This window comes from Furipterus horrens, unplaced genomic scaffold (genome assembly GCF_987537825.1).
Source record: "Furipterus horrens unplaced genomic scaffold, mFurHor1.1.pri manual_scaffold_1, whole genome shotgun sequence".
Classification (NCBI taxonomy): domain Eukaryota; kingdom Metazoa; phylum Chordata; class Mammalia; order Chiroptera; family Furipteridae; genus Furipterus; species Furipterus horrens.
Window position 1 is genome coordinate 91,620,444 of NW_028327171.1, and position 19,135 is coordinate 91,639,578.

The window sequence follows — 19,135 nt, forward strand, 5'->3', positions numbered from 1 at the left end:
TTAGACCAAGCAGTTGGGGACAACCCCCCAAATCTGTTTTCTACTCAAAATTTGAGCTTGAATGCCTAGAACACTGCAGGAAGTTGAGCTGAAAAGAAGCAGAACAAATACTTTGCTGAATGTTTCTGTATTGCTTTCATTATCAGGAAAAAAATCATGCTAATAATTTTAGCTATAGCTATTAATACAAGCTTTGGTTGTATTAGTCTAATATGCTATCTTTTTATCAAAATCATGGAGTGAAAGTTATAGGGAAAGTGGCTTTACAGTAATACTTGTAGATTTCTGTACCAAAACTGTAAATCTATAGGCCTATAAACTGGAAAGTTCACATAACTAAATACACCTTTGCCACCACCTGTCTTAAAAGCTTACATGAGACACAGAAATCTAGATTACATGCAGATAACAAAATGTCCTGAGTTGATTTTTCTCATTTAACATTAGTTCCTTGATTTAAAAGTTCACTAAGAAACAAGACATAAATGGGTCTTACTTTTAACTAAACATATAGATATGTATTTAATTATTTACTAGTTCCATTGAGAAATTGCTTAATTTTCATCAATGTTGTTGATTTTTTTTTCTTTCTGTAGAACAGCATTCTTGTTAACCCTGCTTGGAAGCAATTAGTTGTGCTGTGTTTATCTTCCTGGTTCCACAGTTAATTCCAGTGCAGAACCAATTTATAGTTCTCACTGCTCAGAACATCCTTCCCACTGAAAATTCATGGACAATGCCATGATTCATGGTGTACTTTTACTTTGGGTGGAAGGGAGCAAACAGATTGGTTTGGAGAATGAAGGAAGAGGGAGGTGTTTATAAAAGTCTTCATTTGGTAGCATGTCCTAATGAAGGACACAAGTGCCCACACTTTTAAATATAATTACGGTGCTATGATTGGTTCTCTACACCACCTTCTGTTCCTTCAGAGACAGGTGACAGACTAAACAAATACTCCAGTATAGCTATCACATCTCTAAACACCCAACAGACATAAACAGTGAAGCATCTTTTAATGGACTGTGACATATTGATTCACCATACATCTCTGGCCAACTTAGGAGTCAGGAGTTAAAACACCCGGCATAGTGGGACAGTTCAGATGTCCTCTCTATAGAAAGTATATAAAATTGTAAGAATTAGAGGCTTAATAGAAAATTATGCCTTCAAATGACTTTGAGGCCTTTAATCAAGCACTCCCTACAGCAAGCTTCTGCACCAGCTCAAAGGACTGAGGCCAGACAGCCCCGCTTGCCATTTGATTCCGCCTTGAATTGGGCATCACTGAGGCCATGTGAGCAAGTGAAGTAGTAAATAGAATCCACTTTTAATTCACAGCATGTCTCCAACTGCTTTTTCTTTTCCCTACAGCCACTCAGGAGGACTGATGGAGCTTACATTGTAGATTACAATACAATTTAAACAAAACCCCTTGACTAAAATACTCCCATTTGTCATGTATGAAATATTTACCAGGCCTCAATATTTTAAATATCCATCTTCACTCCCATATACTTGGATTTAGTTTCTGCTGGTTATTAGCCTAACAACAGCTCGAAGTTCTTTTTTTTCTTTTTTAACAATTCTATAACACATCATCTGTATACTGCATTGTGTGCTCACCACCCCAAGTCAAGTTTCCGTCCGTCACCATTTTTCCCTCTTTACGCTTTTACCTCCCCCACCCCTCTGTCCCCTGGTGATCACCATGCTGTTGTCTGTGTCTATGAGTTGGCAGCTCTAAATTCTTAACTGAATTCTATATAGAAGTTTTAATAACCAGTCACTGACATAAATGAAGAAATAGACAGCTGAGTGACGCAGGCAAGAGAAGTGGGGTTCTGAAGACTGGCCATGTGCCGCAGGGCGGGCTCCTTTGCCTCAGTCTCCTTTGCCTTCCAGGCTAGGGGAAATAGGCTTACTCGAAGCCTTTCTCCAATGCCACCCCCATCTTCTGGTTTCTTGAAGAGAACTAGAGGGAGTCCTAACAAGAATTTTGTGCTTGGAGTGAACATATCTGCAGCGTAGCTGCACTTGTCATACTGTTTTATACTCCAAGTCATTTTATGTTCTATTTGATTCTTTGGCAAAAATCCAGCACGGGAAAATACATACTTGAGTATATGCTACGCTTATCTTCAAATGATCATGCTAAGGTTTTTCCTCCTTGGCCAATGTTTAATAAGAAGAGGAAAATCAGAAATAGCTTACAGTTCCAGAGTGTTTACACTAGGCCAGGCAGGCGCTATGCTAAATACTTCACATGTGTTATCTTATTTAATCTTCATATTTAATCTTCATTTTACAAACAAAGACAAGGAGGCACAGAGAGGCCAGGCTACTTGCACAGGGTCACACAGCTGGCGAAGTGCAGGGAGCGGAGTGCGCTGCCCCTGTGGGGCGGGGCGCCTCTCCTCTGGACGCCTGCCCTGAGCCAGCTCTGAGTGTGCCTGGTGCAGGGAAGAGATGATATCCAGAAACACACGCAGCATTTCTATTCCACAGAAACTATTATCAGAAAACACTGAACTCATATGGCCTTCCTCCCAGGGTAGGAATAAATGTGCTCAGTCATCCCTGAGGGCACTAATGACAGCTATTATTGTTTTCTGGCTGACACTTGGTCTGTTCTTTCTCTTCTTTACTTTCAGGCTAATAATTAGATTTAAATCTCTGATAGGACTTTAACCATCACCCCAGGGGGTTCTAGGTTTCTTTACTATTGCTTGAAAAGATTTTATTTTTAAAAAGTCCTGTGAAACTATAAGTAAGTTCTACTCAGCAACAGCTTTAAAAAAACAACTATTAACTTGTGGAGTCTTTTGAAGAACACATGCTGCTCTCTCTCATCTCACCTTGAGAGATCAACTCTTATTTTTATCTCCAATTTGAAGGATAGAAATACCCAGGAGGACCAGAGAAAGTAGACTCATAAAATGTTGTTTTCATCGGCACCTGTGTCACTACCAGGTTCATTTGGAGAGGAATTTTTTGTTTTCATTTTTTCACCTAAATTTGTTTTCTACATATAGTGAAAATTATTGTGGTAGTTTTGCTTCAAAGGGGAAAAAATTTTACAAACCTGTTCTTTATATGAATAATTAATCTCTTGGCCTCTGTACAAGGCATTTTGAGGTAAGATTTTGCATAGAGCTGTTTACCCACCATCATTTTTCTGTCCTTGGACACCAAGGCCAATTTGTGATGGAACTAATGTGATTGTAATTAGGGAAAGCAGATTTTCTCTGACTCCAAGACAGTCATATAAATAAGTACCTGGCTCAGGTGGAGATGCTGGCCTCATTAACACCTGTTAAAGCAACTGAGTGGCCGCCTCCCAGGGGACTCAGTCACTCAGGAAAAATTTGTCCAGAGACTATCTTATCACTTTATATTATGAATCCTTTGGAGAATCCTAGTTGCTTTTGAGGAGGGAGGTCAAAGCTTGCTGGTCTCTCTACTAAGTTTAGTCTATTCCTAAAGAAAACAATTTTGGCCAGAAGGTCCAAGGATAAGATTTGGTAACTATTCCATTCAAACCCTTCAGCCAAATGTTTTTCAGGAGAGTGTTTTTCCAGGGACACAAAAATAATAGTATTTTATTTTACTAAACGTGGTGCTTTTGAACACTCAACCAAAGAAAATATTTCAAGCATAATTCTTTCAGGCAATTGATAAATGCCCCACAATCAATCAGCTTAAAGCATAAAGAAAAATTCCACAAGTTTCTGACAGCTTTCTTTGAATACAGATGAGAAAAACTGGTATTTGTTGATGTTATCAAAATTTAAAAAATCCAAGATATATATCTAAACAATTCAACTGTGAAAATTGAACACTTTGTAACATTGTAATAAAGAAAGGCTTTTTGGGGTAACAAATTTACTGTATCCTCTCACTTGTAAAAACGAGGTTTATGGCCATTACATTCTAAAAATGTCTGGTTGAGCTGGGGGTGGCAAACCCCTGGGGAGTGGGAAGCAATCCTAGAGGAGCTGCCTGGGAGGTGCTGGTGGAGGCGTGTCACCATGGGGCACCCAGCGGGGGGGGGGGGGGGCAGCTGTTCCTACCAGTGCTAGGGAAGGAGGGGTAGCACAGTGGGCAAAGGTCCCAGCATTTCCCAGGTGCCCTCAGAATGAGAGTGATATCTCCCCACAGAATGTATCACATATATGATGGTTGGTTTGTACACAGAAGTTCACTTCGCCCATGATACAGTTTAACTACATCAACTCCCAAATAATGTTTTTAATAAAAATGACTAAGAAAGCCTTTATAGATTGATCAAAAGGTCTAAATAACTATTTTATAAACTAAATAGAGAGCTTCCGCAAATGACATATTTTAAATAAAAACACTTAAACTTGGCAAACAATTCATTTGTTTAGGAAGACGATAAGCTTACATGTCCATTTAACCTTGAGGAATTTTGCAGGCAAGTCACATAAAATTACAAAGCAAAAGGGGAGGATCCCAGAGCCCAGTACCATTCCACGGTGTCGCAAGGTCTATAAGGGAAAAACAGCAACAGTTTTGAACATCTGCAAACTAGCATGGAGACAGACACTGGATTGCAGTGTACATACAGACTTACCAATCATTTCCCTGCAAATTGGTCTCCTTACCAAGCATTTATTATACAAATTGGGAAAAGATACCTGCTTTTCTTCAACTGCCTATTATCAGAGTTGAAAAGCTGCTACCTCCTAGTCAAATAGCCAAATAAAAGACTGGCAAGCAGAGTTCTGATAATTAAGTCCACTGTTACTCCTGTGCCGTCTGTAGTGCTGTCTTCAACATTATCCTCAGTCCAATTATCCATAACTCAGGGCTAAATACTTCATTTCCCTCTGATCTGATGGATGGGCCCTTGAGCATGAAACTTATATGTGCAAAATAAACACTGGGTGTCGAGTTCTAGCACAGTCTCACTTCCCACACCAAATATTGTCAACTGTGCTTAAATCGCTGTGCTGCTGGTGAAATGTCTTACACAGATGGTGTTATCATAATCCATTATTTTCTAAAGGTGTCAAAATTGAGGCCTTGAGCTGGAAAGGAAATCCAGTTGCAACTGGAAGCCTCCACCTCCGTGGGAGTGCTAATCAGGGTGAGGAAGGTTCTGTGCCACACACAACAGCTTTCGGTGCAGGAGGTAGGCTATTAAGTGCTTTCTGAACTCCATCAGTTAGTCCTGCTGAGACTGAAAAAATCTTCATAAATACATAAAAATTAAATTGCCTATGAGGTAAGGAATGAGAGAGTACTTGGCTGCCAAATACTATCTCCCATTTAAATGGTCTACAAACACACATACGATGCAGAATCAGAGCACACACCTGCAAGGTATGCAGCACTAACTAGGAATTCAGTGGCTCCCAATCTAACGATATTTCGGCATCTGGTAATAATCCCGATTTTGCATCAGGTTAACTTCACCTCAGGCCCCCAGTGCCACTCCAGATGGAACCCACCACATTCACGTCCATTCCGGGCTAGACCCAGACCTCAGGTCAGCTCAGTCAGAGCATCACAGATGCCTGGCCTCCATGGGGGAGGGAGGCACATGACCCAGTCAATCTGCGGTGGGTGGGACTGCTGAAAAAGGGAGATACACTCTTTTTTTTTCTTTCTTTTTTTCAAATTCTCACTCGAGGATATCACTTACTGATTTCAGAGAGAGAGGGAGAGAGAAACATCAATTGGTTGCCTCCCATACACACCCTGACTGGGGACTAGGCACACCCACATCCTAGGCATGTGCCCTGACTTGGGAATTGAATCCACAAGCTTTTGATGTATGGGAAATCGCTCCAACCAACTGAGTCACCTGGCCAGAGCAGAGATGCACTCTTTTTTCTTCCCTTTACTTTCTCTGAACTTGGAAGAAGGTGGGTCTGGGATTGCAGTCAGCCCTTTGTCCTCATAGGAAATCTGGGAAGGCAGGTAACTGGGAGGAAAGGAAGCTGAAAGATGGCAAGACATTGGATCCTTCTGACAGTTTTGGGCCCCGAATCCAGTTGTACATCTGAATTTTCAGTAATGTTAGCCAATAAATCCCACTTTTCTTAGATTTAGGTTTTCTTTCACTTGCAATCAAAATAGTACTAATTGATAACCAACTAAAATGGAGAACTGTTTTAATTTACAGTTCAGTTTTGGAAGAAGCTTCTGTCACTCTGCAGATGAGGAGGGACACTGAGACACAGGTGGGCGGCTTGTCTTACCTGCTGAGGTCCTCTGCTAGTTAGTAGCATAGCCAGGACCGGAGCCTCGGTCTCTTGCTTTCTCATGTAATGTTTTCACTATGCCGTGGGAAAAATTAACACATTGCGCTTGTTTGAAACTTTTAATTGAAACTTTGCTCCAGTTAAAAGTTTACTTGTACATTATACTTAAAAAAAATCTATAAATTAATATTTTAAGTCATCCTTTTCATTGTTACCTAGGACATAAACTTGAAAATACATTGGTAAACAAAATTTCTCAGAGATATGCTATGGTCTGCTGTAGTAGCAATAGTAATAGGCGAACAAAATAGCTTAAAATGTTTATTAAGTATATGTAATATTACAGGGTAATATTTACAAAGTTATGTTTTTTAAATAAAAAATTACCTTGGCAAAGATTGCAGATATTCAAAGCTTCAACAGTGATAAATTGATTTAATACATATAAAAACAAAAAACGAAAACCTTTAACGGTAACACAGCTGTAAAACAACTTTGGTTTTTAAATCACTGCAAAAATGGCTACCAACAAATAGTATACCTTTAATTGCTATGGAAAAAAGCCCCCCATAGCGGATCTTGCACATAGCAACACTGGAGTTCTCTTTACTTAGAATAGTTAATGGATATTCATCTGGTGTGGGATCTAATTTTCAACAATGGCTTTTTGTGAATAATTCTCCATTTAATAAAAACAAAAATATTTCACTCTCTCACCTACCTTAATAACGACACTGACATTGCCTTACAGAGAAGCTTATTACAAATGCTCTCTTTTTTTCCAAAAGGCTAAATTTTGGGAAAACTGGTCTTAAATGATAAGAGACATCAAATACCAAAGACAAGAAAACTGCCTGTTCACCGCTCATCTCTCGAAAGTTACCTGGATTATTTCCATTAGCCACGGAAAATGACTTGACAAAGGACCCCAGTGGCTGATGGCAGTTAGTGATTTTGAAAATATGACACATGTAAAACTGTTTCTGAACGTCCTCTCCATCAAATAAAACACAAGTAAGAAGATACAGGGTTGCCCAACAATAACTTCTCTAGTTTCCAAGGAGAGATAAATAAAGGGGTATGTATTTCCACACATAACACCAAAGATGTCCATTTTTGAATACTCGCTTTGGGACAAGAGAAATCTAGATGGCAATATAGAGCTTAAATCTTTCTAATGTGATGTAGAAGTAAACTTATCACTTTTGAGCTTCATTAATTCAAACCACAACTTGGTCACTTACTAAACTGATTAGTCCTGAAGAGCGCAATGCTCCTGATTACAGGATAGCCTCATTATTTTAGTTCTGACAGCCTCAGAAATTTAAACAGAATACACCTGGAGTTTCCAGGTGAAAAGTCATCACCTTTGAAGGTTTTCTGAGCATGTGAAAAAGGTCAAAAAAGAAAACTCCCTAGCTCACCCTATTAAAAATACTGGAAAATCTACAGACAGGTAACTCTCAATCATCAAACATATACTGAGTTTCTAATGTATGCAAAACACTGCAGGAAGAGAAAGGAAAGGGGAATAAAAACCTCTTGCTATGAAGGAATTTTCAAATCAAGTGAAAGAAAGTAAGACAAACCAATAGAGCTATGCAGAGACACATGAAGTACCAGGACAGGTGAGTGAAGATGAAAGAGGCAGGTAGGCAGATGGGGACAGACTGCAAGGGGGAGCCAGCGGTGAAGGAAGGGCTAGAGGATAATGCTTTGAGGCAGAGAAAAAATTTGACTGGGCCAGAAAGGTTGAAAAAGTTGTTGCAATAATGACAAATGGTGTCACTCTGACGACCTACAATAAATAAAATGGAACAGAGGAGTCAACGGCAAAAATCAGATCAGTGAGTAAAGATCAGATTATGGGGGGAAACAGATATATGATGCCCAAAACACTGTTAGCAATTTTCATTAGGTGTAAAAGAAAATTGGGAGCCATTACAAGTCTGACTGAAAGAGAATGAACTGGCCCAATGATGCCCAAGCAAGAGGGTTGCTGCTTCTGTGGTCCCTTTTCCAGGAAAGCTGACAACTAGTAAGAGCCCGAGTTGATTTCATCTGGCCTTTCTCCTGCTACTGCTCTGTGTTGTCTAGGGCAGTGAATGCCTCAAAGGATAGGCAGCATTGAAGAGAACACAAAGGATGGGTACGTCCCAAGACTGAACCCCAAATAAAGGAGAGTTTACGAAGTATTAAAAGGTACGATGTTAGTTTATAAAAAAGTTTACTATAAAGATTTTCATACCTGACTTTTTCTTAATAGAGAATAGGAATTTGGATCTTTTTCAAGTCCATCAGCTTTTTCTCTCCCTTCATCAAAATTGATTTCTAAAGTAACAAATGATATTACTAAAATATAAATATTTTCAGAAGGAAAAAGAGCAGCAGGAGCCATGAGATTTGTATAAAGGAATAGAGCTCCCTCTACATATGATAATATCTTGGACAGTAATACAATTAGGGAAAAAAAATTTTTTTCAAGAAATGTCTTCATAGTGTGTTCAGTTTTCTGAGAGGCATCAGCAGGTCATGATTTTGGTTTGCCATGGGCAAGCCACTTGGTCCCAAGATGAAAAATGACAATTAATTTGGCATAAAAGAGGCACATGGGGACATTTAGTGGACTAAGAAATAACTATTAGTAACACAACTACAAATACAAATATCTTATTGTTACACAAACTGGAAGAATCACTAGTATTTTTAGACGGTATTGGTGAGCAGTCAAAAGACTTGGCAAATTACCTAGAAGTTTTTATAGTTTTAAGTGATCAAATATTCGCATCAAATATAATCCCACCCTACAAAGATCTTTGTTTTTAAATGTTTTGCTAAAAGCATGAATTAGCATTTGCTCTCCTGTAGGTACCCCACTGCTGTCCATACAGAAGATGCATGTGCCTACCTCATACATGTGCACATATAAACACACAACCACAGAAGAGGGAAATGAGTGCTAATAGTCTAAAAGTACTCCAGGTGATCACAACTGTCAGAACGTTAATTTTCTTCTAACGGGGTAGAAAATATGGGGGTTTTGTTTCATTTTTCAATCTCGGAGTCAGGGAAATACGAGGCAGGACTACATGAGGGAGATGATGGGTGTTTATCATGCAACATAGATACAACAGCAATAAAACCACCCTTTCCAGGGCTGGCCCGTTGGCCTGACAGTGACACACATTATGTTGCCATGCAGGAGACACATAGTTAAAACCTCAATCTTGGTTTTTCATGCCCCAGATCAGAAAAGAAGTGAAGAAACACCGTAGATTGTGCCTTCGAATCCGAGGAAGGGAATACATATGTTACAACCATCGCTATTTTTGCTGACAAGTGTGAACATAGTTCTCTGAGAACAAGTCTGGCTCCTTTCTGCGATGATGCTACCATGTCTCTGGACCATGTTCAAAAAGGAGGAAAGGTGCTACATCTTGTACAGCAGAAGCAAGTAACAGGAGGACAAGATGGGGTTTAAAGGATTGTGTGAATAAAAGAAAAAGACATCCATCCATAAAGCTACCCTAAGTCTGGAAAGGATCTGTTACACTGTACGTTGAAGGAAGAATATGTGAATGGCAACCCCCAAGAATGAAGACCATAATCTCCATCGGTATCACATCATACGTAAGCAGCACACAAAATGTTTCCAGCCAAATCCCTGCCTGTACTTAATTTGCTATTCCCTTGATCCAGAGTAGCAGACACATTATTCAGTCAACACCATAACTGCTGATGTGGCTACAAACCTGAGTTTGCTAAAGTCTAATGGAAGCCACTGCTTTCCAGCAACATCTCTGGGTAACCACCAGGTTAATGCCAGGTAATTATCAAGTTGAACTAAGTTAAACTGGTGACCTAGAATCAAGAGGTCCTAGGAACTGAAAGGCATCATTCTTGGAAGTTGCCCACTCTACTTTTGCCCCTAATTGAAGAAAAATAACAACAAAAAAATTGGATCTCAATTGGGCACACAACACAGATCATAATTCTTTTATTAACCAAATCACAAATGCTTTGAATAAAAACTTAACTGGAATAACCATTTAAAAGTCAATGATTTACTTTCTCTTAGAGATGAAAGTCAGTTCCTTTTCTTGAACAGTGTGCGAATCAAGGCCGTGGTGCTTCACACAAGTGCATTCGTTTCATATCTTACTACTCTCCAAATCTGAGTCCATCACTTCAATTCAGTTAATCTGAAAAATTGAAAAATGAACATTTAATTACTATTTGTGTCTTTTCTATGCATTAACAAGTTGCTGTAGCTTAAAATTTTGGAATTATTCCAGATATATAATATCTGAAAATAAAGATAAGGTACTTATTCTTCGATTTGCAAAGGTCACAGATATAAACCAGGCAAACCATTAGCTTTTTTGGTCGCAGTAAATAAAAGGGCAACACCAAATGAAAATAAAGATCAACAGAGTCTGGTCATTTCCATTCGTTGGAGTAGCTGAGGAGAAGCCAAGGGCTGCTAATTTTTCAAAGCAAAAGATATTGCTCACAGATTAATATTCCACTGCATTCCCTTTAGATCTACATCATTCATTTAATTTAAGTAAAATAATAAGCAAGTGACTGGGCGCAAGTGAAAGGGGAAACAGTACCATGGTCCCCAGGAGGGTACTCTGAACCTCTCTCACTGACAAGGCAGACACACTGTGAGCGCTGTGCAGTTAGTTGTCAGCTGGAAAACCCCACTAGACAGACATTTAAAAATAACAAGCAAATTCTGAACAGCTAAATATTAGTAAAATTTAGGAAATTTCAAGTTTCTTATACTGATTGTCTGACGATGGAGAAAAAGTATTCAGTTTCTCTATACAACTACAGAAGAATAACTCCACAGTAGGAAAAGAGAAAAACAAAACAAAACTTAAAAACAGAACACCAGAATAAAAACATGAACAAACCATGCCACAATTCTAGGCACCACTTCTTTTTTAAAAAAATACCATTTAATTTATTCCTAACTACGATTTTTTTTTTTGGAGGGCTGTAGTTAGTATAGTAAAACATGCATTTTTGTAATAAAGCCTGTGACACAAACCTGCAAAAGTGGGATTATTCTGTGCCTCCTTGTTGAACACAGCCTAAACATTGTTTTAAACTTAACCAACCAACACACAATCAATGTGTTTTTAACTCTTCTGCAAACATTAACTCTACTCAGGGGAATACAGCTTCTTGAGTTCAAATGCTGCACTTCGCTATAGAGGTGAGCAGGCAGGTCACAGACTTTAAAACAATAAATGGAAAGTGAACTATTTACACGATCAAGGCATGACTGTAAATACCAAAGGTATGAAGAAGTTTTTGATAAAATAAAAACAGAACTGAAGTATCATAGCATGTTAAGGTAAAATTAAAAATGAATACTTAATAGCATTCAATATCTCTGACTTCTTTTAAGAACAAATGTATGTCTTTGAAATATTTAATAAAAATTTTAAGTTGTTAGCCCAGTTGGGGGGCCAAAGAAGCAAAAGCTGGAGTGACTAAACATTTTTTTTTTTTTCTCTCTCTTTAAATCCTCTCCCAAAAGATTAGACCCAAGTTCCTTCCTGGAAAAGCAGAGATATTAAGCCTCCATGGATTATATGCAACAAAATCACCAATACAAGCACAAAAGAAACTCTGTCAAGATTATAAAGATTTGTGCCAGATTATCTGTCATAAAAGAGCCATTTTAAAGTCACAGTCACCAGACACTGCATCTAAAAAATGTTTTTTAAGAGTGGTAATTCTCTTTGCTATGAGCAATATGACTGGAGAGTCTGATTAGTGACACCCTATGGCTTTTCTATTACGAGTTTTGCAATTTTAACAGAGTAGATTTAAGTTTTATAAACCAAGAAATGTAAACCTTTGTGATTTGACAGTGTCCCTTTTATTTAAAAAGGTATATTTTCAAGAAGCAATTTTATTTCCTTTCAATGTCCATATTTTAAGCAATCTATAATTATAGGTGCATTTACACTTACCATCATTCATCATTCCCTTTGATTCTTTAAATGCTAAGAATTAGTAACAAGCCAAGCAAGCAATTAGTAAGGGTCCACAATTAAAAATCATTTTTAAAGAAACAAATATGCAGTAATATCATGCCAACTATTCCAAAGCTGTAAATCTAAATTAATTGTAAGGCATTTGGTTACAATGCCTTTTTGTGGATCATACCCAGAGCCCCCACCAAGGAAACACAGTCATTTGAGAATATAGATGTAGATTTAGGGAGAAAGAACATGAAATCTTTTGGTCTCACTCCATGGTGATAGAATGTATCTTTCTAAATTTATAAATCAGAAGTAAAAACTAATTGAGATTTTTCTATACTGGGTGTGCGATACTTCATTATGGCCAATATAAAAACGCAAGAGCCCCCTTACCTAGTATCACTTGACTGACACATGCAACACTTGGGAGACACAGAACAGTGCATTTTCCTCAGAGGTAAGAACATTACAAAAGCAATACTACTAATTCTTGATTAATAATTAGAAAAGAGAGGTCAAAGCAAGGAAAAAAACTAGATTCTTCCCAAGACATACACAGAACATTCTAACTGCTTTGGGGACCAGTTCAAATTATTATCTGGTAATGGAGAAGGAAAAATATACAAGTTTGTAATAACCACATACCATTAAGGGGTTCCTCTACAGCTTTCTGGAAAATATTTAAAATATATTTATATAAAAATAGAATTTATTTCATGCCCTTTATAATGAAATTTATATATGCTAACATTTAAACTAAATAGTAAATAGTGAATCCTATAATCTAAAAACAAGGCAATAAAGGTTAAAAAGCAAAGCTTGCCAAGTTTCGCTAATAGTTTAATAATAACTGTACTATTTCTCTTAACATTCATTTTCTATGCAAAATTTCCCACCCCACCCAGGATCCCTCAGTTAAAGAAATCCTAACTTCTCAAAAAAAATTATTCAAGTCCAAAATAAATAGCAACATAATAAGTTACAGTTAAACAAGAAACAAGAGCAAAACAATAATTTTTAAGTCATGCAAATTAAACTCAGTAACAGGGAAAGAGAATGTGTTAGGATTTGAAGGTGTAATGGCAGGATTATCTCTAACAGAGGTACATTAAAAACTGCTGTGTGTTTGTGACCATTGTAGCTATGGCACTGATCTTTTTAGAATAAACACCAGTGGCAGACACGCCCCTTCTTTCCCTTGCCTTTCAGGTTTGTCTGTTGAGGCTTATCAGATTTAGAAGCATATGTCAGCTCCACTTCCTGCCACACACACTTTTGACATTCCAGATACAGATATTGTTAGATCCTTCATAGGAAGATGAGTACAATATAGTACCTTCCAGGTCTTATTTGCATAAAGTAGCTCTTGCGCCTGCCACCATGAGGAATCTCTGTTTATAACAGTTTCTTTTTTTAACCCCCTCATTTATTCCTCTTAAGTTTATCTCCTAAATTTACTCCTTTTGTTGGAATTTTCTAAGATAGCTTAATAATGTATCCAAGATATAGAGAAAACTACAGTAGTTTAGAGGAAGAAAAATGCTTATAAAACAAAGCAAGAAGGGAAATAAATCATAATTCAGGATAGATATTTTAAAGCCATATTTACATTTACTTTATAGATTATTATTTTAAGTAAAATCAATTTAATATAAATTTCTCCCTCATTTTAAGTCTGAACACTGTTTTGTATATGCACTTAAATAACTCCAACAGGTGAGGCAATATCTTGGAATCAGCTTTTCTTCAGCAGAGATAATGACCATTATTCTTACACGTAAACTTTCCAGTTCTGGGTATGAGAAGTCAGCGTAATCTTAAGGAATCATGTATTCTATCCCATTGTTACTAAATGACAAAACAGATTTAAAAATAGAATTGGATCTATTTATGCAAAGGTCATAAAATGATTTCAATGTTTTCCTAATTTGATGTTACATTAAAAGGCAAAAGGGTTCAATATCTCAATTTCCTCAGTCTAAATCATCAAGTGATCAGATCCAATTCATGTAAGAAATTTTAACTTACCCTAGGAGGTTGTATAGTCCTCTGATTAGAAGCTGATAAAATTAAAAAATAAGAAAATAAATTAGTAAATGAAAGCAACACAATGCACTGTTTAATTTTAAAATAAAATGTTCAGGCTACAATTAGAGATGCCAGAAAGTCCATTGAAGGAGTTCCAGTTTTGACAGACTATTAAAAAATACAGGACATTCTTGATTATATGAACTGATAGAATAAAATGATGCAAATAATCTACCTACATCAAATAATAAACACAAACATTTGCTCATTTGCGCATACCATATCTTTCTCCACTTTGTGGTGCAAAAACGCTGTCACCCGCTCACACCACAGTAGACTCTACATCCTTCCCTACTGAGTGGACAGAATGTGACAATGACCTGTCTTTGCCTCTATTCCATCTCCCACCCTTAGCTCTTGTTCCTTGCAGCCTAGTCTTTTTTCTTTCTTTCACCTTTTCAAGTTTTCAAAGTTCTAGATAGCTAAAATGAAAGAAAATATTCAGACCCCTCTGCGTTTAAAGAATTATCCTAGTCAGCTAGTTTTACCTACAATCAGGCCCTTCTCTATGTGTTCCTTCTTAGCTTACCCTTCACTGCTTCTGAATGGATTGGTTAATGAAGATGAAGGAATACAGGGTATGAAGAAAATGACAAAAGGAAAAAGAATTGCTCTAGTTGTGTAGAGAAGAGAAAAAGTTTCTTACAAAAACCAAGTGAGGAGGACCCAGAGCAGCCAAAACCAGTCCTAAATACAGAATCAGTCCTACAGATACAAAAGCATCAACTAGCAACAACATCCTGCAAATGACTCTGTAGGAGGGTGATGCTACTAGCTAGTCAATCCCATGGCTTTCTGAATCGGACGGTAGTACTGGATTTGCTTATTAGCAGATTGAGGCAGGCCCCCAGAACTGCTCCAGTTTTCTATGTTATTTATTTACTTTCCCTCCATACCCACACTATGAAGCTCCCAAAGCTCAATGGGAAATGGGGGTGAGTGAAAAATGACGCAAGGGCAGCTACTCAATAGGTGAGCCAGAAGCTGATAAGCCTCTGAAACAGGGAAAATGGCAACTGACTGGCCTGGAGAGTGTCTTTGTCCCACAGAAATCTGAAGGGGAAGAAGCAGGATGAAGACTAGAAAGTCAGTGATGGTAAAGGAAGGTGATAGGAAAGTAAACAAGGAGAAGCTCAAAGCTTAGAGCTCTACCTAAGAAAAGCTAGCAGTGAGAAGACATACACTGGATGAACGGTGAGGACATAAAAGGAGAGGAGGAGTTAGCTGGCCAGTACATAAAGAGCTGTAGAGAGGAACCAAGTAACTGTAAATGGAGGGTAAACTGACTCTTGAAGGGCAACATGATGACTCAGACCTTTGAAGCATACTGGATCCTTCCAATTCCTAAACTACTTACTGTTCCACTCTCTGTGAGGCCCAATTATGTATCAGAGGGGGCCCTAAAAAAATCAGAAAAATCTTCTGAAGGGCGGGCCCCTTGTAGCTCAGGCTTCCCCCGCTAGGTGAGTGTTCTAGGAGCCCATCTGTGTCAGTGCGCCAGCTGGCACTGTTGTGAGAGGCTACACTTGGTTAGCTTCAGTGAAATTTTTTTTTGAAGGCTCTTTCACTGCATTTGCCCATTTCGTGATGTGTTATTTATGAGTGCACCCGCCTACACCATGCTGAGTGTTCAGCACTTTTTGACCAAAAACACCATGGCCTTAGTGCCCCATCCTCCCTATCTACCCGATCTCACCCTCAGCAACTTTTTTGTTTTCCTTATGAAAAAAGTCCTCAAAGGGAAAAGTTTTGCCAGTGTGTAAGAGGTGAAACAAAAAATGGCAGAAGCACTAAAAGGCATCAAAGTGGATGAGTTCAAAAATTGTTTTGAGCAGGGAAGAAACATCTCAATAGGTGTATTACATCTAATGGAGAGTGCTTTGAAGGTGACTGAGGTTTAAACATGTCAGAATAAATACACAATTTTTTATAAATACGTTCCAGGTTTTTGGGTCCCCACTTATATCTGCTCTCATGAGATTCTCCTCTCTGTTACTGTCATGTGTGGCTTTAAAAGTAAAGCTCCCTTATTGGAAGCACATGGAGAGTGGTTTGGTCTTTGCAACTAAACAAGAAGAAAGCTTATTTTCTTTTTAAAGTACTATGGAGTGCAATGGGTTTGAAAATATAAGTGAATTCACATTTAGCAAACTTCCAAATAAACCGGGCAGAATTACAGAACTGTATTAGGTACCATCGCAACTGTTACATGTATACATAACTTACTTCAACTAAACCATGCCCTCTATCTATGTTCTATCAAGGAAAAAAGATGTGAACAGCTATGTAAATTATTTATTGGTAATATGAAGGGTCAGAGGTAAGGGTTTGGAGTTATATTTTTGAGCTCAGAAATTTATTCATCAGCATTAGTACTAAGAACTAACTGCGAAGCTCCTTTTCTATCCTACTCATGTGTAAAGAATAGTTTGTGAGTTCCAATTCTCAGGCACAGGAGCATCACATTCGGCTAGCCTATCCTGAAAAAAAGAGATCTATAAAGAACAATGATTCAAAGGGACACAGATCTGCTATGATTCCTTTAATATTATAAAACCTAACAGTGCATAAGTTAATTTCACTTCAATTAATCCTCGCCAATAAGCATATGACCTATGTAACAAAAGAATGATTGTGATTTATCTGTGGTCACCATGGGCCTAAGGCATCAACAGCCATAGCCACATATATTTAAAACCACAAAGCCTTAAGCATTTCATATGAGCTCACTTGCAACGTTTTTTGATTTGTTCTTTTCTCCCTAAAACACTTGACAATGTCATAAATATATTAATATTTCTAAATTTTGAACTTTCAGAAGTACTATTTTTCTATTGATACCAGATTCAGCTCTCCTCAGCAATAGGCAGGAAAAGATCACTAATTTATATATAGTCCATGTCATTCTAATATATTTGAGATGTGATAAATATGGTTTCTGACTCCTAGTAGGTTTATTTGTATCAAAGCATGATTATATGTACTTATACTGGTAATAGATTTAAAAATTAACAAGTATATAAACACCCTGTATAAATAACAAGCCTAACTTTATTGAGTTTAGTTAATTCCTTTTAACCTTCTATATGCGCTCACATTGTTATTGTTCCCAGACCCTAATTTCTTTTTATAAAACTTAAATACCTCCATTAAAAAGAAACCTAACATAATTAAAAGAAGACCACAAAAAATGAAAGTTAAAATCTTACTCTTTAAAGTAACAAGTAAGGCTACAAATTTAAACTTGGAAATAATGAAAATGATAAAAGTTAAAATTCTCATAGGGACATTAATTTAATCTTTAAAAAATAGCTTGCATTATTTTTTTTTTTAACCATCTGAGGATTTTATTGCATTTAAATCAAGACACATTCATTAGGTTTTTCCAAAGCAGAGCATACGCAAAGAGCAAAAGTAATTTTGGAAATATTTACAACTTTTATTTACTGTTTCAAATGCTCAAATTTGCAACCTCAATGTTACATACACTCAAGATTTATAGATTATATATGAAAAACACATCCATTTTCCTAGTCTAGTACAGTGTCTAAAGAGCAACTTTCCTGTACCTTTTCTCTTCTTGCCCTTCAACGGAAGGAGGTTGTGCCTCTGAACTCTGGTATTAGACAAGGTGATTTGAAAAGTTAATTTAGATTATTCTCACCAGTCGACAAAATTGGGTGAAATTCTTAACTTACAAATGGTATATTTATATGTTAAACTGTGATAAAAAATAACCTTGGGACATTTTCATAATTTCACTTTCTCTTTGATTTTAATGTGAGAACAGTACGTTTGTAATTGTACTGGTTTCACAGGCTTCTTAGGGATGTCAGCAACAGAGAAGGGGGAGAGCAAGGTCAAGGGGGTGGCAGCGAGGCAAGGCATATTTCCGCTTGAGTCAGCATCTCCATACCTTTTGGAAACTGTACTGAACATCATTCTTTGTTACACAGGGAAGGCCTGGGGGAGCATGGCAATAAAAGGGGGAGGGCAAGCCAGATAATGGGGAAAGGAAAGAAAAAAGACCTGGCCATCGGTCAGGACACCTAACACTACATCATGTTGTAAGGATACGCAGCTCACATACTGTTGTCAGACATTCACAGGGAGTGACATAATCAGCAGTGTTGTCTTCGAGAACCAGACCAATGGTGATTGGAAGACTCAGCAAACATAAAATGTGCATCAACATTCATAATGTGATGCTCATGATAGCTACCAAATGAATGCTGTTCTGCTTAAGAAGTCTTAAATGTATTTTAGGGATTTAGGAGGCATCAACTAGGAAAATTGCATTGACAAAACACTCTGACTTTATGAACACGTAAAATAAAGGCAGGTACATTTTAGTTTAGAATTGTATTTTAATTGTTTATCTAATAAACATTAATTAAAGGGAGACAAAAAATATGTAACAGAATTAAATTCAGTGATCAGTCAGCAAAAGCTGAAGTTTAAAAGTAAAGATGAAATTTCTTTGAAAGTAATGTGTAAGTCATATGGAACATTATTTGACTATTTGAATTTGTTAAATACAAAAATTATTTGAATGTCACAATTTAAGGTTTGTATGATTTTTAGAAAATAAAAGTTCACCTAAAGCAAAGAAGAAAAACTGACTTTTTTACTTCATTAGTTTGTAACTTTTGCTTACTTTCATAGGTGTTTAAGAATTTGCTTTACTTCATAAATTAAAAAAAGTTTTTTTAAGGAAGACTAATATAAACCTGATTGTAGGGAACTTCTTTAGGCACTATTAAAAGCACTTTTCTGTATATATGTATTAAAAATAACTTATACAGAAAC

At 37.2% G+C, this 19,135-nt stretch overlaps 1 protein-coding gene across 1 annotated transcript in view; it reads right to left on the reverse strand.

Moving 5' to 3' along the window:
- Positions 1-10,201: 10,201 nt before the first annotated feature.
- Positions 10,202-19,135, reverse strand: part of CD47 (CD47 molecule) — a 55,010-nt gene continuing 46,076 nt past the window's right edge. The window contains exons 8-11 of the mRNA XM_090276357.1: positions 14,267-14,298; positions 12,884-12,908; positions 12,227-12,259; positions 10,202-10,435 (exon numbers count right to left, since the gene is read on the reverse strand). Of these exons, the coding sequence (XP_090132483.1) occupies positions 10,431-10,435; positions 12,227-12,259; positions 12,884-12,908; positions 14,267-14,298 (95 nt within the window). The 3' untranslated portion in view covers positions 10,202-10,430. The remainder of the gene's footprint in view (positions 10,436-12,226; positions 12,260-12,883; positions 12,909-14,266; positions 14,299-19,135) is intronic.